This window comes from Pelmatolapia mariae, linkage group LG20, assembly GCF_036321145.2.
Source record: "Pelmatolapia mariae isolate MD_Pm_ZW linkage group LG20, Pm_UMD_F_2, whole genome shotgun sequence".
Classification (NCBI taxonomy): Eukaryota; Metazoa; Chordata; class Actinopteri; order Cichliformes; family Cichlidae; genus Pelmatolapia; species Pelmatolapia mariae.
In genome coordinates this window covers 25,391,946-25,417,220 of record NC_086244.1, presented here as the reverse complement: position 1 = coordinate 25,417,220, position 25,275 = coordinate 25,391,946, and the positions used below count along the sequence as shown (strand labels likewise).

Here is a 25,275-nt window from a genome sequence, read left to right as displayed (position 1 = left end):
CTTCAGATAGTACCTGTCAAAGCTACAAAAAGGAGGAACAGTAGTAAATATTAAATATTAAATATTAAATTAAATCACTTAAATGCTAAATATATGTACAAATAAGTCACAGTTTCATACATATATCCTTCATCTATAGAGATGTAGTCTCGGCCATTATCGCTCCCATATGGTCTAGCGGTTAGGATTCCTGGTTTTCACCCAGGCGGCCCGGGTTCGACTCCCGGTATGGGAACTTGCGTTTTTTTATTTTGGGTTTATGGTTTTATCAAATTTGGAGCAAAATGTTTTGTATTCATACTTTAATGAGATTCGGTAATTTACTTAGTGACTTAGAAAGTCACTGACTGTAAAACAGCAACAAAAATTTATGGGAAGGGTAATCTTAACAATATCTCAATATTATTGCTTTCGTACAGCGTTTCTTCGGGTCCATTTCCATAACAGTACATAGGATTCCAGGACTCATAAATGATTCAAAGTCACACTTCACAAGTGTATTAGCGATATGTTTGGTATTAGTATTTTCTGTATGTTTGATATATGAACACGTGGTGTATACCACGTGGTTACGTGTCACATGACGGTACACGGAAGCACTCAACAGATTCTGTTCGGTTTACTCAAACGTTGTACATCAAAATAGCGGTAAAGACTACCTGCGAAGGAGACTTAAATTGGCGCAGAGAGTGGGTATGGGTGTGTCAGAATCAGAGGAATTTTCTTTGTTACTGGACGAAAAGCTGCTTCGTTTCATGGAGCAGCTGGAGTTACTGGAGGAGAAGCGAGCCACTTTCAACTCTCTCATAGAGCAGGTACCTGTAGTGTCCTTGTTGATAAATAGCCAACATCAGACACTTAAGTTCAATTTTTGCTCCCTAAGAATGTGTAGGTAAATATATAGAAAATAAATCAAAATGTATATGGCATTTTGGGCTGTAGGTGTTATATAATGGGAAATATCTTAGTGTGGTATATTAACAGACTTTAGGGCTATGTTGACTGTGTTTAAATTCCATAAAAAGCCATATAAGGATTTTCAAAATAAATTTACGCAAAAAAGGTTTGTAATAAAAATGCTCTTTTTTTGACATTACCATTTTCCCCTCAGGGGTGGTTTTCTATGAGCAAGGCACGATATACGATGGGAAACAAACAAGTCTCTGCGCTTCAGTATGCGAGTGAGATTGAGCCACTAGTCTGTGTTCAAACTAGGTGAGGAATCAGTAATTTTTATGAAAAATGAAAAGTCTGTTGTTCACTTAATTTGTTTAAAAGGCTTTTTTAAAACTTATATTTGTATGTAACAGGACACTGGACAATGGTGAGGTGGTATTCACCACTGAAAGATGTACACAAACGTGTAGTAAAGAGTCTGGAAAAGATCAGAGAGCTATAGAGGATATAGGACCTCAAGAAGAAGGTGATGCAGTATTAAAGGTGTGTGTCGTTGATGTCTACTATTAACTCTGTTATTGATGACAGTATTTGATTTAGAAGGTGTCAGGAGAAGAAACAGACCAAAAAGAGAGATCGCAGAAAAAGAGGAAAGCAAGAGCACAAGTAGCGAGAAAGCTCCAGCTGGAAAACGTGACCAGAATCCTCAGCAAGACCCACTGAAGTGGTTTGGCGTTTTGGTGCCACAGTCTCTAAAACATGCACAATCATCTTTCAAGCAAGGTATGTTACATGCCCAAGGACATCTTAGTGTTATGGTTTCAGGTGAAACCTACTCTGCCTCAACTATGGATGAGATTATACTTTCAATGTCTGCAAATAAGCTAGGGTCTGCTGTCATCTGAGATGGAAATTTCATGATCAGATGGTGAGCGCGAGGGTCCGTGCGAATGCAGAGAAATTATCTTATAATGCAGTAACTACACATGTGTCCCAGCTGGTTGACTTCACAGAAGTATAACAGGAACAATGTGCAGTATGATCAAGGCTTAACATGTGACTACTTCTGGACATATATCAGATGAACCAGTCTTTGAATTTGATTCATATGTGACAATATTGCAATCTCAAAACAATGCAGCTAGAGAGATTGCAACCACAAACACAAAAAATAAACAAATCTACAAAACTGACGATATGCATGTATAGCTTTTAGTTAGGAAAAAAATGCTACAGAGAAATAAAACACAGGAAAACTGAAAAACATAAAGAGAACACGTGCAATATAATCTGCAGCACATAAAATGCATTTTTTATTATTGTGTCTATTACCATGTAATGCAAGGCTCTAGATATGCAAACCTTAACTCATATGCATATGAATCAAGGTTTGCTTTGTGCAGGTTGTTAGATATGAATAGAGGTTTCCAGAGTCCTGTGTATACTCACAGCACGATGGCTACAGCTTCTGTTGTATGCATAAGTAAATTTGGATATGGGCAAAGATATTTCTTGAAGGTAGGCTCCTACTGTTCTGCTGCTCCACCACTCACCAATTTAATTGTTGTTTTCTGTCATTACAGTAATAGAACTGTCTGCTGAGATCGCAGCACTCCAGACTGCAGTTTTGAGCGCCAGACAGGAGCTGAAACACAGCTTGCAAAACAAGCACACTCCAGGGGAAAGGCTCAGCAACTCAGCTGGACAAGGTAGCAGACATAATACTTCTGCTGAGTCAAAGCAGGAGGAGGCTGAAAAACAGCTTTCAGCCAAGGACAGTCAGTAGATTATGCTTCAGGGGCTCGTTAACTAAAAAGAGATCTTCCTGGTGGAGCTGGAAGAGCAGATCCCAGCAGTTCAAGCTCTTTCTGTGGAAATCATTGGTAATTTATTTATTTGATCTCTTTTTTTTCCTTTTAATTGAGATGGATGTGTTTGTGAAAATGGTCTTATTACATGTGTTGTGAAATCATAAAATGTTAACAGAACCTGTTTAAATGTTTTCAATAAATGGCAAGCAGTCCTTTGACATAAGGCTGCCTGTGCTGTAACTAATTACTTTATTAATTGTTAATAAAAGTTTAACTTCTTTATTTTATCAAATACAATCCATTAATTAAAAAAAACTACAGGTTTGGCAGCTTGTGGAAATGTTTCATAGATGTTGTTTTCATTTTGATGAAATAGCTTAGAAATAGTATATTCTCTGCATTTTCTTTCCAGACGTATTGCTTATGGAGCCCAAAAATGCTGAATACTAAAATTTAAAAATATATTGAGTAATTATATACATAAAATATACAAATGAACCAACAATTTTTGAAAACGAAATCACATTAAATTAAAAAATATACCTCAATCATGCACTATTAAGAATGTCTGAACCTCTTTGTGTTGACTATTACGTCTTGTATTTATAGCCTAACAACAAGTCAACCAAAACTGCTTTAGAGACAGACACATTTACATCCCATGTCTCCGCAAAACCCCGTTTAAAAATACACGAAAAGCTGAAAGATGTGTTTTGTTGTGTTTACTAAATATTATGGAAAGTAAAAGTCACAGTGATTTAGTTGTCATTAAAATGCGCTCAGAATTTTCACACCCATCATGTTTCATATCGTAAAACACGACACAATGCTATGTGCAAGTCAATAATGAGTGTTTTCTATTTATATGTTTTCTATTTATATTATTAACAAACCAGAGATGCAGACCTAATTTAAAATTTTTTGGGAATGATGCTGAGAAACTCTGGCTGTTATCATACCGACATGAGCATAATTGAAAACATTTGACCGAGCGCCACCACCCTCCGATGCCAGCAGTTTCACTGGGGACAGCCGAGCATTACCGGGAACTACCGAAATGGCAACCGAAAGTCCCGTTTATTGTGTGTACTTCCTGGTCCAATTATAATACTCCCTATATGCCTCCGTGAAACGCAGCGCTTTGCGTCCGAACGACGGATGGGAGCGCAGAAACAACGGATGTGGCCTCAGTGTTATTATTGATGTGTCCAGACATCCGCAGCAGACTGTGCAGCCTGATCGTGGCCGATTTTGGACGTGCGAGCGACGCAACTCCTGCTCGAAATACAATTTTTCTTTTGTCTGCGCAACTGGGAGCAACATTTGTGATGTGTGATAAGGGGTTGAGAAGTAAACACTCAGGCCTGCGCTCATGATCAGAGGCGAGGTGAGATTGATACCTCGGACTCAGATTGCCCTTGATTGCAAGTTGATTTCACTCCGGAGCGGAGGAACTGTCTGCTCCAATGGCGTCAGTTTCCAAGGTCTCTATTCTGGATTACTTTAACATTGTGTTCGAAGGGGAAAATGGAAAAATCGAGTCCAACTGTAAGGCTTGTGGCACCAGGATCCAGGCGAAACGGAGCGTCACGTCCAACTTCGTAACGCACCTTAAGGTAATGGTTTCCGAATAAAATTTTACATGTGGCTGTTAACATCTGGCTCATCTTGTTCTTGTCAGGATCAGCAGAAGCAGCTGGCTCTACGACATCTCTGGAGGATTAGCTGTAAAAATCTGACTGTACAGACAGTCTGTTGCTTCTCTGCAAGGGGAAACAGAGTGGAGGGGAGGGATGGGTTACCTATACCTTATCATCTCACGCAGAAATGTACTCAGCATGCTGTGTAGAGGTATAGAAGTGAACTAAGTATAATAACCTCATGCTCCTCTGTCTCTCTCCATTCAGCGTAAGCACCAGGCTATGTATGATGACTTTGTCAAAAGGAAGGATATGAAGAGAGAGGGCTACTCCTCTGCTTCCCTGCACAGTTTCAACGCCAATGGAGGGAATACCCGCTACACACTCCCTATTAGTGCTGGAGTGGGAGGAGGAGGTGGAGGAGTAGCAAGTGGAGTTGTTGGAGGAATGGGAACTCTTGAGGGAGGAGTAGGAGGAGGCTCTGGAGGAGGGGTGACCAAATTTGACAGACATGATCCACGTCAGGTGTGTTGTAGCCCGTTAGCGCTGGAGCTTGCAATGTTGCAAATGTAACAGATGATTTATTGAGACATTGCAGTAAAATCATTAGCTATTTTAAAAAAGTGTAATTTGTGGTGTTTCTTTTTAAACTACAGGTTCTGATTTCTGAGGCTATAGCTAAGATGATTGTGCGTGATCTCCAGCCAGTGTCCATAGTGGAAAATCAAGGCTTCAGAGAGTTGCTTCAGCTCCTGGAGCCACGTTACACCCCTGAGCCCCAGCATTACATCCAAAGCCAACTTCTTCCAGCCTACGCCTACCAGGCCCAGCTGGCCACCCGTCAGGCCTTGGCCTCAGCACACGCCCTTAGCCTCAGCCTGGATCTCTGGAGAGGATTATCTGGAGCCACTTCAGGGTAAGGAGGTAAAACAAGCCAGAAACTACAAAATGGAAACTTGGTTTGAATCCCTTTACTGAAGACTCCACTTCTCTCTCTCTTTCTCTATAGGTATCTTGGTGTCACCTGCCATTTTCTTACATCTGAGTGGCAAATGCGGTCAGCTCTCCTGGCGTGCCTTCCACTGACTGGTGGCAGCTCTGGGAATCGCATACTTTCCGAATTTGATGAAGTATGTCACTCTCATGGCGTGTCAGGCAGAGCATTTCGTGTTGTGGCAGACCCTCTCCTGCCGACGAGAACAAGCGGAAAGCCATGCTGCCTTCCCGGTTTTCTGCTTTCACCTCCTCTCGGTAACGACCAAGATGGAAATGATGAAGAAGAGGTGGACAGTAGTAACGATGTGGAGCAAGGGATCAGGAATGGCCACGGCGACGCTGGAGAAGAAGGAGAATGGGAATACACATGGGAGCAGGGTTTGGGCGTTTCTCGGGTGGACTGTTTCTCTCGCTCTCTTGAACAGTGTGTCAGGGAAGGGCTGCGCTCCTGTCCACAGCTCTCGTCCACACTAGCAAAGGCAGCCTGTTTCTACAACTACATTACCTCTGCCGTCCCACCTGAGAAGCTCAGCCAAGTGTTCGATGGTCCAGGGTTGATGATGGGGGGACAAGGAAATTTCCCAGAGGCAGCACAAGACTGGGCTGCTCAGCTTAAGGCAAGTTAAAGTTAGGGTGTGACATATTATACTGAATTTCTTGTCATCAGTAATGTCACCAAATAAACAGATTGCATCAGCTTCAAACATTTAACATGAGCAGTATGTTAAGTAGAAGGTGCACAAATAAAGTGTGGCTAGCAAAATAAATGCATAATACCATTAATTCAAGGTTTACATTATGACACTGAGATTTCACTTTCTAAAAGAATTAAATCCACAGTATAGGTTGACATCGTTAATAACTTTTATGTATTTGTCTGCTTTGATAAAGGTCCTTCGGCGGCTGCTGGACTCTGTGGATTTCCTGGAGGAGATGAGTGGTCCAGGGGAACTGGGGCTGGGTGGTACAGAGAGAACCCTGCTGAGGGAGTTCACGGACACTCTGGAGCCCTTCACTGAGGCCTGGGATATGGTGCACGGAGACAGACAAGCAGACGCACAGACAGACAGACATGTGTCTATCAGTCTCGCTCTGCCTTGTGTTCTCGGCCTCCGCAAGCATCTCTCCGAGACGTCCACCCCCCACTGCCCCTCCCTGGTTGTGAGCCTTAGCCAGGCTGTAGAGCGTCTTCTTGCGCCTATCCTGGAGAACCCACTCTACATCACTGCCACCACCCTGGACCCCCAGTTCAAACTTACTTGGAGCAGTAACCCTGACTGGCACAGACAAGTTATCATAGAAGAGGTATCCAAACACTCCACAGCCTCCAGCCCCGTAAATCTCAACACAGACCTTCATCCACAGTCCCACACTCCTCCTGCCCCAGCTCCATCACCGATCTCCTCACTTTCTCGGCCCTGCAAGTTGTTCTCTTTCATCAAGCAGAGGCCTACAACACAGGCCAAGAGCCTAGAACAGGAATTGGCTATCTACCTACGTGAGGAACCCACAGACGAGGAGGCTTTGCACTACTGGCGACGTAAAGCTATTGACTTCCCTCTGCTTGCCCAGGTGGCCAAGAGAGCTTTTACCATACCTGTTTGTGGTACTGTGGTGGAGAGCATTTTCACTACAGCTGGACGCTTTCTGCTGCCAGAGAGAGGCTGTGTCTTACCAAAGAACCTGGAGACGCTCATCTACCTCAAAGCCAACTACAGATTATTATGGACTTAGAGCTCTTTCTTTACACTTGCAGTAAAGTAACTTCTTGGATTCTAACCTCTATACCCTTCTAAGGAAACTGAGCTAGCACGATAACATAATCCTCATACTGCACACGATTTCATATCAGATAGAATGAATCACCAAGAAGAATTTCAGAGCTGCAACTCATTTTAATCCTCAAGATCGGTTTTCCCAGCTACAGTGGGCGTGGATGGCTGTCTGCTTCCCCTCGTAGCCTACAGACTATCGTACCACATGCTGTGGACTGAGTTTGCTGGAAGCAGATCAATACTAAAGCATTTACTTTGACATTATTTTGCCTGATCAGGGTCTCCAGACAACCACAGATCTCCCTCTTTCTCATGTATCCATCAGTCAACACTGACAAACCAACAATAACCAGCTAGTCAAGTTTTGCACACTGTAGCAACTCATGTTTTTTTAGCCTTAGGTTGTGATTCATTATTTCGATGCTATTTTTAAAGGAAGACATCAACTGCTCAACAGTATGTTAATGCGCCGTTCAATCTTTGTTTTAACTATGTGTGTGTGTGTATGTGTGCCTCATCACTGGGAGATGATAATAAATTAGTTTCACTTACTTTAACGCTGCGGGTGTGTGCAGTTTACAGATGTCAGTGAATGCACGTCCTCATGTGACACGCTGTCTTTTTTATATACAGTGGAACCCCAACTTACGAAATTAATTTGTTCCAGAGGGTCTTTCGTAAGCCAAAATTTTTTGTATTTATTTTGAAGAAGACATGGATTGTGCTTCATATGTATCATTTTGACCCTTATTTATATCATCCTCTGTCAATCCTTCAGAGGAGAGGTGAATTTCATTTCATTTTTATTATCAGCACTTTTCTCCCCCCCTCCCTTTTTCAATTTCATGTGACCTTTGAGGAAGTGAAATGGGTTTGACCCTGTGTTTGTCACTGAAGACTAGCAAGGAATGACTGTTTGTGCCATGGCAAAGATTTTTCTTTGTCGAACTTCACATAGATATTTTTAAATAATTTTGCAGAGCATCCCTTTGAAGGAAAACAGGGGAAAAAGTAGTGTATGTTAGCCTTTTTTTTCCTTTCTTACTCTGGGCCTAGGCCTGCAGGGAGGCTGGGTAATTGCAATAATTCCATTACAGTTAAATTTGAGTCAGCAGGCAGGCAGCAGTCACATCCTACACCCTCCTCCCTCTTCCCTTCTCACAGGCAACAAGCCTCACAAAATCTTATTTCTAAGGAACTGAGAAATAAATGGCAGGACTGCATGCAGCTATTTGTTCTATAATACCACATTAAAGGGATGAAGCGCTTCAGTGCCTCAATTAAGGAGCTATGATCAATAAACAACAGTATCAGTCAGTTTGAAGATGAATCCCTGATAGTGCTCTCACAAGGCTTACATCTATTTATTATTATTACCTGCAAAAAAAGAAAAAAACCCTAGTGTAACAGTTTTTGTTTTTGAAAATCAATGTGCTAATCTGTGGGCGATACAAAGAGATCCCCCTCATAGATCATAATTATCAAAGATTGCTGTGATCTTAATGATTATCACCCTGGGATGTCTCTGGATTTAGATATGGAACTAGATATCTGTGTGGACGTGCCACTGTGTTCATCTTTGAAGCGTGTGTTTTCCCAGCTTTCCATGGGTGTGTTATTGTTGTTCTTTGTTAGTATATGTGGAGCAGCTTGAGGCACCCACCTCCCCCTCCCCTCCCCAGCTGTGACAGCTCATCCATTTGAGTTAGACGACTGGGCTGGGATGCAGCCCTATTGGTAATTGCCTCTGAAATGAATTACTTGGCAGACAGTGAGACCGGGGGAGGGGGAGGAAATTGTAATTGAACTGCCCCCTCACTCCCTCCCTTGCCCTTATACCTCAAGTTATTACATCTGCAGTGCAGAAGGACATTTTCCATCTGCACACAGACACACAAAATGCACACACCCTTACAAAAAAATTCTTCCCTCTCCCCTGCATGATGGCCTCAGCAAAGCACCATATTGATGCAGGGTGATTTCATAGATTGATTGTTCACGGGCACATGCACACTAGGCCACTGCACACTCTTGCACTCTTATTCATAGCATAGAGACAAACCCTCTTTTACACACTGAGTTTGCATTTGCTTGTACTGCTCTGCTCCAAATACTCTCCTATTTGAGGTGCCCTTTAGCTGGCCTTCCTAATGCCTAATGGGCTGCAGGACATCGGAGTTGGCACAAATAGAAGCGGTGTTTAGTATCTTGAAAGCCCTGGTTACCCCGTACACACAGACACACACACTCAGCCAAGCAGTGTTATTAATAACCTGCCTGTTGCTGGCCTGCTGACAGTTAGAAAGCCTGATGGATTGAAAAGCACTCGTGCTTGAGGCGGCACATTTGTGCACGCTGTATGGTTTGTCTTTCATAAATTTGGACATTGCCTAAATTATGGAAGAAATTCAAGTCTCGTCTTGTCCCTTTCACCATATGCACACACTGGCAGTCAGTCATGTTTTGTCATTTGGCCTTTTAATAGCCAGGGCACTGTAGGCGGGGGAGTTAGTTAACTGAGCCACCTACCCCCTACCCTGGTCAGATATGCACATGTTTTGACTCCAACCTTAGCACACAATAGGTGCTATTTCTGTAATGCACTAGGGTCATGACTCCACTTATACCCTCCACCCCTCCCCATCTGTCTCTCTCTCTCCTTTTCACCCCTGCTCTTCATCTGACACCGTCACCTACTTGCACAGAATCATGGCGGACAGAAACAGCCGGTTCAGCGTCAAGAGGAAAGAAAAGAAGGCGGAAAGCAAAACGAATAGTGAGAAGGACAAAGAAAAGGAAAAGGTGAATGAGAATATGGCAAAAAAGCCAGAAAAACCCCAGAAGAAACCAGAGAAGGTCCCTGAGCAGCCAAAGAAAGATGAAGAGAAGAGGAATGGGGAAAGTGAGGGGGCAGCAGGCGCAGACGCAAAAAACAGTGATGAAAATGGGGAGTTTCAGCCTATAGAACTGCCTCCGTTTGAGATCGTCACAGGGTGGGTAAAATTTACTGCGTATGCCATAAAGGAGTTCAAAACAGTGTGTCCCACTAACCTGTTTTAGTCTTTAACACAAGCACATTTTGACTGGCTGATGTTTTATCTTATAGATGAAGTCCTTTCTATGTATAAGTCATATTGTTCAAAAGTGCATGTTCTTTACTTGATTTCAATGAGACAGGAAACTAGTGACTTGCATATGCTGTTATTAGCGTAGTGGTAAGAATAGGGATGAGTCACGAAGTGAACACTGAAGCCGGCCCCAGATATATCCCCCTGCCTAGCATCTGTTTCCCGTATCTGTCCTATGACTATGTGCTGTCAAAGCAAAGAGCCATCAACATTATATGAGATCTATTTTGTGTGATCCATCTGGCTCTCCTTGTGCAGTATAACAGTAGATTATTAAGTCCGGGCAGATGGAGTTTGTGCTTTACTAGCAAAGCCATAAAGAAAAAGAGCCTGGCAGATTCACAGATGGTATAGTTTCTTTAGGCCATAACATTCAGCTGTTGACTCTTTATTTTTCATTTTATTTATTACTTTAGTTTGGATCATCACAAAATGAGCAACCCATGCTTAGGCAAGCAAGTGAATGTCTGCCCACCTGGAAAGTCATTTATGTCACTTTTTCTCACATTGCACTGTCATGAACCACAATGAGAGATGACAGAGGACAAACCTTTTGACCCTAATGATGAGAGCAGTTTGTACCAGTAAACCACTTCCTTTTAGATTCACTCACAAGGCAAAAGGGCGTCTTTGTTAAAACTCACACTTTTACTCTACCAGGGAACAGATGAGCCCATTCTACTTCAAGTTTCAGTTCAGGAATGTGGAGTACTCATCAGGGAGGAACAAAACCCTCCTGTGTTTCAGAGTGGATACAGCAGGAGGCAGCGCAGAGCCTCTGAAAGGTTACATGGAGGACGAACATGCCACCGCTCATGCTGAGGTGGCCTTCTTTGAACAGGTAATGCCATTTTGCCCAAATGTGAACTCTAGGTTTTTTCATTTCTAACTGCATAATACAAATTAGACTCAAACCTCGACTCCCACTTTTGTAGGTGCTCCCTAATGCCTCTCTAGAGTGTGATGTCACATGGTATGTATCATCTAGTCCCTGTGTGGCCTGTGCAGCCAAGTTGGCCAGCATCCTCCAGCAGCGCAAAAAGCTACGTCTTTGTATATTCTGTTCCCGTCTCTTCGAGTGGGAGGAGCCAGAGATAGTTGAAGGGCTTAAGGGTCTGGTGAGAGCCGGCTGCAAACTGCGAATGATGAAGCCGTCTGACTTCGTGCATGTGTGGGAAACGTACGTGGAGAAGGAGGATCAGAGCTTTACACCCTGGGAGGATTGTCAGGAGAACTACAACTACTATGTGGAAAAACTGGCAGATATCCTCAAGTAGATGTGAGTCAGTGTGTGTGTTGTGTATGCAGTGAGCCACCATGCTGTTTTTGGTTCATCACAGATTGTTTTTTATAGATGGTAACTTGGTTTTCCATGTGGATTTTGTCCTCTTTCTTGTCACTGTTACAGATGCACGGGACCTCCCCACCGACTGATCCACAAATCGCACTACTTGTGAAATTCCCACTGGCTGAATGCGTGTTTCTTGCAGTCACATGTAAACGGTGCAGAATGTTGTTAGTTTATGCACTCTTGGCAACATTTTATACTTTTTATTAACACAATTCATGTGGAAACTTAAAATGCTTGAATTTTTACATAAATACATCAACTAATCAACATCCAAGTGGTTAGAAAACAAAGCAAGAAGCAAAGAACAAAAGTGACATTCATCATTACAGTAAAAGTAAACTTTGGAGGACACCACAGCTTATGTTACATCTGCTGACATCTGCTGCTTGTTCAGAGAACTGAAGATCTAACTGAAGAACAACGAATAAATTCTCCTCCACGTCATTGTACATGTAAAATATATACAGCAATTCAAAATGAACAGTGATTATAAATGATGTTCAGCTCATAAATAATGTTTTTTTCTATTTAACAGTGCCTTAAAAACCAAATTCATTCAAACAATGTGAATTAAACGATGCATAAATCCTCAACAGTTTTGTGCTTTTTGGTAATGTGTGTATAAAATATCTGTTCATGCATATTTTATGAAAGCTGATATGTTTTTTTTTTCAGTAGTTGGGTTTTTTAAAAACTCTATCTAGCCCTGAAGAGTTTCCAGCTGTCGGGTCATGACATAGTACATCTAAAACGAAAATCTTTTACATCAATCTTAATGATCTTCAGCAGAGTTTCAGATGTCCTGTGACAGCCACATCACTAGATTGCACAAAGATGTTGTTTTCTGGTGTGCACTGACCATTAAAGCCTCACAGAGCTGAAGTAAGTCTGCTGACTCACTGATAGGCATGTTGTTGATGCAAAGACTTCTTCATTGGCTCAATTTAGAAAAGAACTCAGCCCACCGTTGGTTTCTGTTGTTTCCTGGTTGTCAGTCGTTGCAGCTAAAGACAAGGTTTGTGGAAAAACAGAGAAATTGTGTTTTATGTTTTAGAAACGCTCACACAGGATCATCATCATCATCATCATCGTAGATTAAAAAAATAAGTCCATTAGGAAAGTGCATTTGTGACTTAAACTTTATTACCTTGGTCCTCCTGCTTGGTTATTGGTAAGGGTGTTGTTTCACTGCAAACTGTGCCATTCTCCTCCTCTTCTTCTGTTCAGGCGGATTAAGAAAGAAAAGAATCAGCATCTTTTATAACAGCTGAGCGCTTATTTAAGTATATCAATCAAATTTCCTCTGCTTACAGCGGTTTTCTTACTTTTCAGTTATATTCATACTTACTGCAAAATATGACATTTAAAGGAAGTATTTTGTTTCTCTCAAGGAAGTGATGTATTTCTCAGTTTCCTCATATTACATTAGTTACAAAAACAGCAGATGAATCAATCATGTTAATGTCTTCTTCGAGAAAGGAGTTCTTTGCTTACTCATTACTAGATTTCTTTATTTTTACCTTTAGCTGGTGCATTCAGAGAGGCATCAGTGATGTACTCAACCAGTGGACACGGTACATCTGCAGTAAGAGGAATAAAGAAGTTAAATACAGGAAGTCACACCTAAACTTTTATATGCAAGTCGGTAGTTTCCCAGACTTTATTTTGTTTGTTTTTTTTGTGGTGGGCTCTATCTACAGCATACTTGGAAAGGGCGACCAAAACCACGTCACTGACATGGTGTTAACTTACCAGTTATCTTTAGCTCGGCCATTGTCGGAAACAGGTTGACCTCTTCCATTTTGTCATCACGACCATCTGTGTGAAAATTAACAGCTCAAGTCATTGTGATACTTGTATTGATTTTGACATTTATATAAGCTGAGTGTCACCTTAATACTGTGCTAATTTTGGATTCCACTAACCCTTTAAGATAATAGTTTATCTTTAGCTACAAAATGATTCACTAACTTACTGGTACTTTGTCTGTTTTATAATGTTGAGTGAGAGAGATGCCTGCTATACCCAAGGAAAACACTTTGAGAGCAGTGAGAGGGTAAAAGTGCAGGCTGAATAGATAAAAAATATTGTGCACCTGTCAAACCAAATGCAGCTGCAGATTTAGGTGCAAATCATTTTTCTAAAGGTTTTTTTTTCTCACTCTGGCAGACACTTCAGTTTGCCCACTTTCATTTATTCTAAAAGTTATGATGTTGGTTCTTACAGATTTTTAGAATTTGCACAGTCAAAAAGATAAGAAAGCGTACTTGGTTTGCGGAAGACTCTCAGGGCCACGCATCCTATAAAGACCGCAGCGATACCAAAGACGATGCAGCCAGAGATGGAAAGAAGCACCCTCCTCTTTAAAACTAAACATTAAAACAAAAACAAAACAAAGCAAGGGTTTAATGGCAGAATATTATTTTAAGTGAAGATTCATAACTAGCAGAGCTCAGTTATACTTACGAAGGTTCTTGGTCTTGAAAGAGTCACTGAATTTTGAGTATAAGGGTCTCTCAACAGCAAATGCACGGCAAGTGTAAGTACTCTGGTCTGGGTCATTGCTGGGAGTTACTGTATGTGTCACATTGAATGAATCGATTTGTTCCCCCTCTTTGAACCTATTAAAATTCAGTTTATTGAACATCTGCATTACTGATGAATTTTCCTAAAGAGCAGAATCTACACAAGGCACTAATTATTATGAACATTGTTATATTACCATGTGTAATGCATCCAGTTGTGCGTGCTCTCCTTTACTTCACATTTTAGACTCAAGCTATCAGTGGAGAAGACGTCTGACCAGCCAGTTAGCAGGACTATAGAAGGCTTTGGGCGCTCTGTAATAAACGCAACAAAAAAGTGAATAATAAACATTCAAAACCAAAAGAATGAAAGGAGGAAATTAAGAAACGTACCTTCAACGTTGAGCTTTACTTTGTTGTCTGAACTGAAGATGTTTCCTCTTTTAACTTTGCATTTATATGAACCAGAGTCTTTTGTTGTCACAGAAGTGATGTTGTGTTTGCTTCCAGAATAGTCTAACTCTCTGCCATCTGGAAGCACAAACTGATACTTCCATCCAGAGGAAACATTAATGTGACAGTTAAAGGAGACAGACTCGTCAGAGTACAAATTATGTGCTGGGTTCTGCTCCAGTGTGACTGTCGGTGCATCTGAGGGTTGATAAGAACCAACAATAAGAGTTGTACAATAGCACTGAAAATACAAGTCAAACTGCATAGCCTGATCTAAAGGTAAGACGACCATTAACTAGTCTGCACAGCTTTAAATATCTGTGTTTTTTATAATGAAAATACTTCTCTGCCAGGATGAAAAAGCCATTTTATTTGAGGTAGTTTATTATCTTTCTTGTCGAGTTACATGATGTTGCTGCTCCATCCCTATGATGCTACAGTAAACATAACAACATTTCTTACTGTATTTCTTACTGTGTAAATATAATAATGACTTTACAGGACTTCATGTGAATTAACCACTGGCTTCCTGAAGAATTTATCACATTTGCATTGAATGAGGTTTTTTTTTTTATGGCTTCTCTAATTTTCAAGCCAACCTTCCCCCTCTCTGGTATGATCTCATACTGAACATTGCATTTGTAAACGGGTCAACACTCTCATAGTCTAACTGTTAGCAAGAGAGTAAACAGCCTTACATTTGCAACATTTTAAACCTTTGCTTCAAAATTACAGCTAAAACAGCAAAACTGAAAAAGACCAGTTTCAATGAAGAACCGTGTCAAAAAGAAGAAGAACAAAATCAACCAAGTTCTTTTTTAACTTTGCATTCAAAGGACATGTTTTCTCCAACATAAAGCTTTTTAGCATCTGGCTTTTGAGTTATTGAGGGCCTAGTCTTGATTTCTGAACAGGCAAAGAAGAAGTAGTGTCTGTGTGTTTATCTTTAGGCAGAAGCAACTGAAGTGTTCATGAAAAAAGTTCTGAAATGAAAGCAGGAACAAACCTGCTAGACTACAAATAAATATTCTGAAAAAGAATCAATAGAAACTTACTTTGCACATTAAGTTGTTTAGGAGCACTTAAATCAGTGATGAAGGCTGGATTTTGACCTCTTGTTGCATTGCATGTATACGATCCCCCATCTGCTGTTCCATGAATTTGAACTGCAAGTTTGTCTGATGATCCAGTAACCGGACTGCCATCTTTGTACCACGAGTACGTCCATTCAGATTTGACACTGATGGCACAGCTGAAGGTGACCGATTCTCCAGCAAACATCACATCATAGTCTGGATCTCGTGTCAGTGTGAAAGTGGGTTTCTCAGCTGAGGAGATATAAACATAATATGACAGTCAAAAATTATGCAGTATTTAATGTGTACATCTTGACGTGCCTTAAACAAATACTCTTGTATTTTAATATAATATTCGATATGTTTTATGCTTGAACTTGAAAAAATCACTAATAAAATACACAAAAGCATTTGTGATGTTATGTAAATTTCGAAGACTCACCACACACTGCGAGAGATATGTAAGAAATATTTTTACAAATGAAAGCAGAAGCAAACGTGCTAGACAAATAAATATTCTGAAGAAGAGTTCGTATAAACGTACCTTGCACATTTGTAAATAAGTCATCACTGTCATTCTCTAACTCTTAAACAGTAAACAGCCTTACATTCACAACATTTTAAACCTTTACTTTAAAATAATAGCTAAAACAGCAAAACTGAAAAATACGAGTTTCAATGAAAAATCGTGTCAAAAAGAAGAAGAAGAAAACAAATCTCACCATAGACATTAAGCTTTAGTGGAGAACCTTTGGTGCTGTTGACATCCCTGCTCTTCAGTTTTCCTGAGCAGCTGTAGCTTCCCCTGTCTGAGGTTGAAGCAGAGGTGATGGAAAGACTTCTCGTGTCCTTTCCTGAATTATAATCCTGGACCTTAGTTCCATCTCTGTAAAACGCGTATGTCCAGTCAGCGCTGTCCGTCTGCATCTCACATCTCATATTTACATTCTCAGTGGGGAACACATCTGGCCATTTGGTTACTAGCTTCAAAGTTGGAACAGGAATTTCTAATAAAAAAAAAAAAGAATTGTTAACCATTTTACAAATCATTAGAGATATTCTGTTTTGATTCTCACCATAATAATACCCCAAAGTATCTCAAATCACATTAATTCAAAGTGCCTTTCTTTGGCTCACCAGAGAGTTCTAAGGTCCGCTGGTCACTGAATTCTGTGTTGAATCCTGTTTTCTCTCTTTTGGCCTTGCACTTATAAACTCCCCCATTTGACAAAATGAGTCTTTCCATTTTTAAATTGTTGCTGTTGGTGAGAATTGGTGATCCACCTTTGTACCAGTCATAGCTCCAGCCATCTGAGTGTTCAACTTTGCATTCAAATGACACACTTTCTCCAACGTAAAGCTTTTTAGCATCTGGCTGTTGAGTTATTGAGGGCCTAGGCTTGTTTTCTGAATAGGCAAAGAAGAAGTAGTGTTTGTGTGTTCATTTTTAGACAGAAGCAACTGAAGTGTTCATGAAAAAGGTTCTGAAATGAAAGCAGAAACAAACCTGCTAGACTACAAACAAATATTCTGAAGAAGTATCAATAGAAACTTACCTTGTACTTGAAGTTGTTTAGATGGACTTGAATCAGTGATGAAGGCTGGATTTTGACCTCTTGTTGCTTTGCACGTATACGATCCCCCATTTTCTGTTCCGCGAATTGGAACTGCAAGTTTGTCTGATGATCCAGTAACCGGACTGCCATCTTTGTACCACAGGTACGTCCATTCAGATTGGACACTGATGGCACAGCTAAAGGTGACCGATTCTCCAGCAAACATCACATCGTAGTTTGGATCTCGTGTCAGTTTGAGAGTGGGTTTCTCAGCTGAGGGGATATAAACATGTCATGACAATCATAAATTATGCAGTATTTAATGTGTACATTGTGATGTTCCTTACACAAATACACTTGTATTGTAATATAATATGTTTTATATCTAAACTTGAATAAATTCCTTTACAAAAATACACAGAAAAAGCATTTGCGATGTCATGTAAATTTCTAAAACTCACCATCCACTGTGAGAGAAACATCAGAACTGGTTTGGCTGGTGACAGCTCTGTTCTGGATTTTTCCACTACACTTATATTTTCCTGTATGAGCAGCAGAAGCAGAGCTGATGGAAAGACCAGCTCCATTCGCATCAAAAGACACAGTACCATCAGCATTGACCTGCGTCCCATCTCTGTACCATGTATATATCCAATTATAGCTGTCCTGCCCTATCCCACACTTGAACGTCACACTCTCGGTGGGGAACACATGTGCCCACTTGGGTGTTTCTGTTATAGTTGGAACTGGAATCTCTAAAGAAAGCAGACACATTAACCATTTAACATAACATGCTTTTACAGTTGCAGCTAGCAATGATTTCTATTATTTAGTGTATAAAACAGGATGCGTCCTTTTACACAAGTGATCTTATTCTTTCCCTGACAGCTCCACCTATATTCTAACACCCGACGGCTTTTGAGGCATCCCTCTGTGCTTTATGCTACGCCACAACATCCTGTTTCGACAGACGATTCAAAAAATAACGGAAGGAAGATGCTCTCAAAATGCTGTTTCACGGGGTATAAAGAAGTTTTGAGGTTCTAATAACAGTATGGACAACACAAACTATGACCAGCTTATAACACGAGATTGGCATTTTGCATATTCACAATACCCAACTGTTTATTTACAACAATAATTTTACTTGTTTTCACCTACTGTGGTAGTGAGGTTTGAGAAAATTGATAAGAATCTCATGTTTGTCAGTGAGGTATATATGAAGCTACTCAAAGGGCCAAAACAGACTGCTTGTCTCTGTCCAAAGTGACAGAATCACCCTATTAGCCTGTCATACTCTTATTACTTTGTTATTTCTTAAACTGTTAATGCAAGTTAATGTAATACCATGCACATGCAAGAAAACTCACCCCTAACTTGGATCATAACCTCGTTGCTGAATCCAGAGTTCAGTCTCCTAGATGTAAGGTGAGCTTTGCAGGTATACGATCCTTTATGTGTTTGATGGACCGAGGTGATTTTTAATGATGCTCCGTCTCCATTAATGGTCTCAACTGGGTTATTTTGGAGCTGCTGATTATTTCTGTGCCATGTAAACGTCCAGCCAGGGCTGCTGCTGACAACTTGACAGCGAAATTCCACTGCCTCATTTTCAAACACATCTTTCCAGGCAGTCTGAAGCTGCAGAAGTGGTGTTGGTGGGTCTGTAACACACAAAAAAGTCAAAAGAGAACTTTAAAAAATAATCATTTAACTGCAGGTTAAAAGAGTATCAGTAAGAAAACCAAATTGCTATGTACATCATCCAAGTACTATACATGCATCCAAAGGTTACACACAGCCTCATGTAGATAAATATGAATGATGCAGTTTATGTACTGGTGGCACAGTGGATACTTACCAATAACGTTAAGAGTTGTGCTGTCACTTGAATCTGTAACAAACTGACCTCTCTTGCCTTTGCAATAATACTGTCCACTTTTTTGAGTCGTTACAGAATCTATGGTATACGTATTAATATTAACTCCTGAAATCTGGTTTTGACCATGGTACCACAGGTACTCCCATCCAGAGGACACGTGAACACTGCAGGTGAAAGTGATGGATTCGCTGGGGAACATCTCGCCAAAGTGTGAATCTCGTGTAAGTGTGGGCTTGGGTGTGCTTGCTGCTCAGGACAAAGAAAGAAAAGGGTATGCTTCAGCAATCTACACTCTCTCTATAAATACAGCACAAATATTGCAACGAACCTTACCATAAACTTGAATGTTGAGAGGTCCACTTTCTTTAGTTTGACTAGGCTTCTTTTTGCCCTCAACTGCACAGGTGTAATTTCCAGAATCTTGTGGTGATGTTGCTGTGATTGTAAGCACCGACTTATCTGGGAACTGAGACAAATTTGGACTGGAACCTAGAGGGCTTCCATTTTTCTTCCATGTGAAGATCAGCTCCGAGCTGCTAGTGGTTCTACATTCTAGCACTACTTTCTCAGAAGAGAAGACGTCTGACCAGGAGGAAGTTCGCTCCAGAACTGGTACCAGAGGCACTGAAAATTGATTAAAAAAGTGAAAGAATGGGAATGAATGAGGGTTTACACTCCTAAAAGAAAAACAACTGGGAGTCTGTTTAGATTCCATTCGTATATCCAGAATCTGAGCAAAATCCCCGAATGATGGCAGTGGCTACTGACTTAATATAAAAATATCAGTAACTCTAAAAAAATAATCACAAAGAAAGTAAACAGAGCAGCATCTGTGAATGTATAACGCAGTAAAAGCTGAAGTAGATGGGAGCACAAAAAACACCAGATGCTAATCCTGTCAGGTAAGAACAGGAAACCAAAGTTACCAAAACTTGAGAATTAAAGACCGGAAAAGACATTTTGACTGGTTGGATTTCTGTAATGACATAACCTCAGAATTGCTGCGTTGAATGGGGTGTTTTATGGGTCAGCTGGAAGTATTTAGATACTCTACAGCATCAATCAGACATCACCTAAAAAGCTTACTCAAGCAGCCCATTGTTGCTGGCCCTGCCCATTCCTCTACTGATAAATTGTACCCATCTATTTTCAGCAGAACGGCATGCCAAAGCTCAAACACTCAAACTGTATTCTTGAACACAACGAAGTGTTCACTGCATTCAAATCTGACTAGATGTCAGTGAAATACGTCACCTATCGGATGTGGTTAAATAAAACAAATCCATCATGCAGGTACTGCTGCCCACTAATGTGCAGTATGTGCATGATGCTCGTCATATGATCAAAAAAAACTGAGGTCATAATCTCACCAAAAGGAGGAGGTGTTGTTGATTTGCTTTCTGGATAACTGTAGGTGCTTGCTGGATGAAGAAGAGAAGAGATGTGGAGAGCAAAGTTTAGATTAAAAAACAGAAAAAACAAGGTTTGAGTCATATCCACAATGTAAAGGTGAGACTTCAACAAAAACACTGGTAACAGTTAAATCAGAGCTCCAGTCTCAAACTGCAATGCCTAATCTTTTTTTATTAGACATGAATGATTGAAATGAATACACTTTTCACAACTTTTAAGAACTTTTAGCTTGACAAAACAATGACGTAAAAGCATTTATCATGTAGAAAAAGGAGGAAAAAATCCTTTGTGTCCTACATACAAAACAATTACACAATACATCCACTCTCAATACTGTCAAGTGAAACCTACGACATGATGACAGGAGACTATTGAGATTAGGCTGGCGTGAGGTAATACGGACACATGAGCTTAAAAGTAGTGTGTATCTAGTTGTAGGAACTTTCAGACTCATGACAATAAAGTACTTCATGTTCCTCTTGTTAAATTTACCCAAGTTCTACTTCCTAAACATTGCTCTTGCTCGACTTAGACCAGGCCATGTAGGCATTCAGTGCATAAATGTTGGTTTAAGAGATAGTTTATGATCTTAACAGTTAACTTCAGTACTGAATCTGGTGTTTTTGCTCAACATGAAAATGTTTAATTATTTATTTTCCCCAAAAATCATCTTCAACTTCTATAACAGTGCAATCTGCTCAAATGTGTGAAAATCTGGTCTCGGCATGAAAGACAGTTTTTTCCTACCATCGTTTTCCTCAGAAGCACAAACAGCAACCATATCTGTCAAAGAATCAAACAATGTTCAGTTGCATTAAGATTTGCATGTAAGTGAAAATATTCTTTATAAACTACAAAATTGAACATAAACGTTTAAAAACTTACATATTACACTGAAGACCTTGAACAGCCACATTTTCCATTGAGCTGCACATGTAGCACATGTAGAGACTGGGTGTCTCAGTTGACTCATATATCTGCTCCGCTGTGACATTCAGTAAAGGAAATAGAGTGCAGTTGCAGTATAAATGGGCGTATGTGACAACTTCATTTCTGAACTCACCTCAGGACAGCAGCTTTCCTGTCGCTCTCTGACAACTGCCTTTTTTTCGTTAAAGCAACAGGAAATGTGTTGGTGAACCACACTCAGATGTTTGTTGTTGATACAAAGTTGAACTGCTGATTTGTGTGAAATAAAAGGAGGGTTTAGGGAATTGAAAGAACGTGCAAGATGCTAAACTGTTGACAAAGCTCGATATTGTGCTCAATTTGACGATTTTAGACCTAAAGTCGTCTATGACTTAGCCAGTATATCATATCTGGGATATTTCATTGTGCAGAAAAAAACTAAACAAAAGAAATAATTAAAAAAAACTACCAACATCAACAAATGCATTTCTAAAATCAAAGTTAGCATTTTACTATGGTGTAGGCCATTTGGAAACTGTAGCTGGGGCGTGATTTGAGGGGATGAACGGAAGCTGCAGGTTATTTAAATTATACATTTTTTTTTAAACTTATATGAAACTAGTGTCTAACCACAAACTGTGACTTCCTTTTGTCTTCTTCTGAAAGTTGCTCTTTAAAAACAAGAAAGGAAATTTCTTAACAGCTTCATTTTGACTGAAAACACCTTTAGAGCATACATGTAAATATATTATATATAATATTCAACAGCCTTAGATGAGCACATCTGTTTTAAGTAATTATCAAGTGTCGAATGAATCTTTCTCTCTCTGGTGAAATATGACTTCCTGTAAGGCTGGGTGTTTTGCACCGATATGCATCACATTTCAGTTCCTGTGTAAGGGAGGGCTTCACTCACTCTACTCACCACAAGGTGTCTGTATAACACAGAAAATCCCATTATGTCATGTCAAACTAAAATAAACCTCGGTTCATATCAAACCTGAGAATAACAACCATAACCTATCTTAAAAAAAAATGTATATATCAGTCTTTTGATTTATCCAGTTTATTAAAGCCTGATTATAATGATTAGATTTCACCAGGGCATGTATACTCGTATACTCAGTGGCCACTTCATTGGTTACACCTTGCTAGTACAAGGTACTTGGACTGCTCTTTTGCTTGCAGAACATCCTCAATTCTTCATGATACAGATTATATAAGGTGCTCTGAACATTCCTCAGATGCCACACGTCCACTTGCTTTTATGTTGTTTATGCCAAATTATGACCTTATCATCTGAACTTAATATTGTAGGGTCTACCTATAAAAAGTACCTTGAAGCAACACTTGTGATTTGGCGCTATATAAATAAAATCGAATAGAATTTAATTGGATTGAATTGAATGTGGCCGCAGAAATTGAGATAAATCACACCTGCCAACATTTTTTGCACTCTTCCAGTGTCAGTTTTGGTGTGTGCATTTGTGTAGCCTCAGTGTTCTCTTATTACCCTACATTAATGTGACTTCCAGTGTAGTCTTCTGCTGCTGTAGTCCATCTTCATCAAGTTGTGCATTCAGAGGAGCTCTTCTGCACACCTTGGTTGTAATCAGCGGTTCTTTGAGTTAATGTTGCCTTGATATCAACTCAAAGCATTCTGTCGATTCTCCCCTGACTTCTGGCATCAATATTGTCTGTTTTTCAGACGATACCATCAAACCCTAGAGATGATTGTGTGGGGAAAGTCCCAGAAGACCAGCAGTTTCTGAAATAGCAAAACCAGCCTGTCTGACACCAACAACCATGCCACATTCAAAAATACTTAATTGAGCTTCATTCTGATGCTGAGTTTGAACTTCTGCTTTGAAGGTAGTCTATATAATATCTGCATGCCATAATCCACTGAGTTGCAGCCATGCGATGGGCAGTTGAACAGGTGTCCCAGTGAAGTGGCTACTGAGTATATATGTTTCTATAATGCTATAATGGACTTGTGTCAAGCCAGCCTCCAGTTCGAGACTTGCAGTCAAGCCAGCCTCCAGTTTATTTTCTGTTCCCTGTGTATTCAAAGTATTACGGGAAGGGATGTGGAAACTGGATTTCAAAATAAAAGCCAACTTCTAGTGAATTAACAGATATGTTAAGAACATAATAACATATAATTTAGGCTTTTTTCTTTAGTATGATTTTACCTTTCAAAGTAATGGCCCTTTGAAATTGCAGATATTTGATTTAATCTTCTAACGATTCAAAATGCTCAAAAATGGAAAGTTCTTGTTTCCACAGGGTAATTTCACTTTAGATCAACAGTATACAACCCCACAGTGATACCATATCAATATCAAGTTATTCTGATTTTGCTTTCAAAAATAAAAGCCTTTTCAAATGGCCCATATTTGACCGACTCTTTTAATGATTTCAAAATGCTCTAAAATGGAAAATTGCTGTTTCCACAGGGTAATTCCACTTTAGATCAACAGTATACAACCCCACAGTGATACCATATCAATATCAAGTTATTCTGATGTTGCCTTCTTAAATAAAGGCCTTTTCAAATTGCCCATATACGACCGACTCTTTTAACGATTTCAAAATGCTCTAAAATGGAAAATTGCTGTTTCCACAGGGTAATTCCACTTTAGATCAACAGTATACAACCCCACAGTGATACCATATCAATATCAAGTCATTCTGATGTTGCCTTCCAAAATAAAGGCCTTTTCAAATTGTCCATAATTGACCTAACTTTCAGTGATTTCAAAATGCTCTAAAATGGAAAATTGCTGTTTCCACAGGGTAATTCCATTTTAGATCAAAAGTATCCAACCCCACAGTGATACCATATCAATATCAAGTTATTCTGATTTTGCTTTCAAAAATAATAGCCTTTTCAAATTGTCCATATTTGACTGACTCTTTTAATGATTTCAAAATGCTCTAAAATGGAAAATTCCTGTTTCCACAGAGTAGTTCCACTTTAGATCAACAGTATACAACCCCACAGTGATACCATATCAATATCAAGTTATTCTGATGTTGCTTTCAAAAATAAAGGCCTTTTCAAATTGTCCATATTTGACTGACTCTTTTAATGATTTCAAAATGCTCTAAAATGGAAAATTCCTGTTTCCACAGGGTAGTTCCATTTTAGATCAACAGTATCCAACCCCACAGTGATACCATATCAATATCAAGTTATTCTGATGTTGCTTTCAAAAATAAAGGCCTTTTCAAATTGTCCATATTTGACTGACTCTTTTAATGATTTCAAAATGCTCTAAAATGGAAAATTCCTGTTTCCACAGGGTAGTTCCACTTTAGATCAACAGTATACAACCCCACAGTGATACCATGTCAAGATCAAGTCACTCTGATTTTGCCTTCCAAAAAAAAAGCCTTTTCAAATTGCCCATAGAACCTACTCTTTTAATGATTTCAAAATGCTCTTAAATTGAAATTTGCTATTTCCACAAGATGAATCCATGTTAGATCAAACGTATCCAACCCCACTATGATACCATATCAATTTTGAGTCAGGCTGATTTTGCTTTCCAGTATAAAAGACTTTTCAAATTGACCATAAAAGATATACTCTTTTAACGATTTCAAAATGCTCTTAAATTAAAATATGCTGATTCCACAGGATAATTCCACTTTAGATCAACAGTATCCAACCCGACAGTAAAACCATGTAAATTTCAAGTCGGTCTGATTTTGCCTTTCAAATTAATGGCCCATCGAATTTGCCCATATGTGATATACTCTTTCAATTATTTCAGAATGTTTTAAAAATGAAAATTGCTGTTTCCACGGGATAATTTCACTCAAGATCGACAGTGTACACTATCACAGGGATATCA

At 39.7% G+C, this 25,275-nt stretch overlaps 4 protein-coding genes and 1 non-coding gene across 6 annotated transcripts; 4 read left to right on the top strand and 1 right to left on the bottom strand.

The window, feature by feature from the left end:
- Positions 1-163: 163 nt before the first annotated feature.
- Positions 164-235, top strand: trnae-uuc (transfer RNA glutamic acid (anticodon UUC)). Its single transcript has one exon. It is a non-coding gene; the product is annotated as a tRNA-Glu (tRNA).
- Positions 236-593: 358 nt separating this feature from the next.
- On the top strand, positions 594-2,793 carry ccdc115 (coiled-coil domain containing 115). Of its 2 annotated transcripts, none has more exons than XM_063464850.1 (5): positions 594-815; positions 1,112-1,215; positions 1,311-1,423; positions 1,501-1,680; positions 2,481-2,793. In XM_063464850.1, the coding sequence occupies exons 1-5, from the start codon at positions 696-698 to the stop codon at positions 2,681-2,683; spliced, it is 720 nt and encodes a 239-aa protein (XP_063320920.1). In that variant the 5' UTR covers positions 594-695; the 3' UTR covers positions 2,684-2,793. The 2 variants fall into 2 exon arrangements, with proteins under 2 accessions (XP_063320920.1, XP_063320919.1); XM_063464849.1 differs by having other exon boundaries at positions 1,498-1,680.
- Positions 2,794-3,610: 817 nt separating this feature from the next.
- Positions 3,611-7,713, top strand: si:dkey-109j17.5 (uncharacterized). The gene is made up of 5 exons (XM_063463945.1): positions 3,611-4,324; positions 4,616-4,873; positions 5,005-5,264; positions 5,358-5,961; positions 6,236-7,713. Exons 1-5 carry the CDS (start codon positions 4,175-4,177, stop codon positions 7,076-7,078), a joined length of 2,115 nt encoding a protein of 704 aa, XP_063320015.1. The 5' UTR covers positions 3,611-4,174; the 3' UTR covers positions 7,079-7,713.
- A 2,096-nt stretch (positions 7,714-9,809) lies between these two features.
- apobec2b (apolipoprotein B mRNA editing enzyme, catalytic polypeptide-like 2b) lies at positions 9,810-11,764 on the top strand. The gene is made up of 4 exons (XM_063464847.1): positions 9,810-10,112; positions 10,908-11,088; positions 11,183-11,526; positions 11,656-11,764. The coding sequence occupies exons 1-3, from the start codon at positions 9,829-9,831 to the stop codon at positions 11,522-11,524; spliced, it is 807 nt and encodes a 268-aa protein (XP_063320917.1). The 5' UTR covers positions 9,810-9,828; the 3' UTR covers positions 11,525-11,526; positions 11,656-11,764.
- A 19-nt stretch (positions 11,765-11,783) lies between these two features.
- Positions 11,784-21,493, bottom strand: LOC134619107 (obscurin-like). The gene is made up of 19 exons (XM_063464846.1): positions 21,389-21,493; positions 21,251-21,286; positions 20,461-20,511; positions 19,424-19,714; positions 19,070-19,336; positions 18,579-18,872; positions 17,670-17,963; positions 17,209-17,481; positions 16,790-17,059; positions 16,375-16,659; positions 15,632-15,904; positions 14,517-14,774; positions 14,321-14,438; positions 14,065-14,219; positions 13,866-13,967; positions 13,351-13,416; positions 13,119-13,178; positions 12,746-12,817; positions 11,784-12,602 (listed from the first exon to the last, which is right to left on the bottom strand). The coding sequence occupies exons 1-19, from the start codon at positions 21,474-21,476 to the stop codon at positions 12,538-12,540; spliced, it is 3,318 nt and encodes a 1,105-aa protein (XP_063320916.1). The 5' UTR covers positions 21,477-21,493; the 3' UTR covers positions 11,784-12,537.
- Between the last annotated feature and the right edge of the window lie 3,782 nt (positions 21,494-25,275).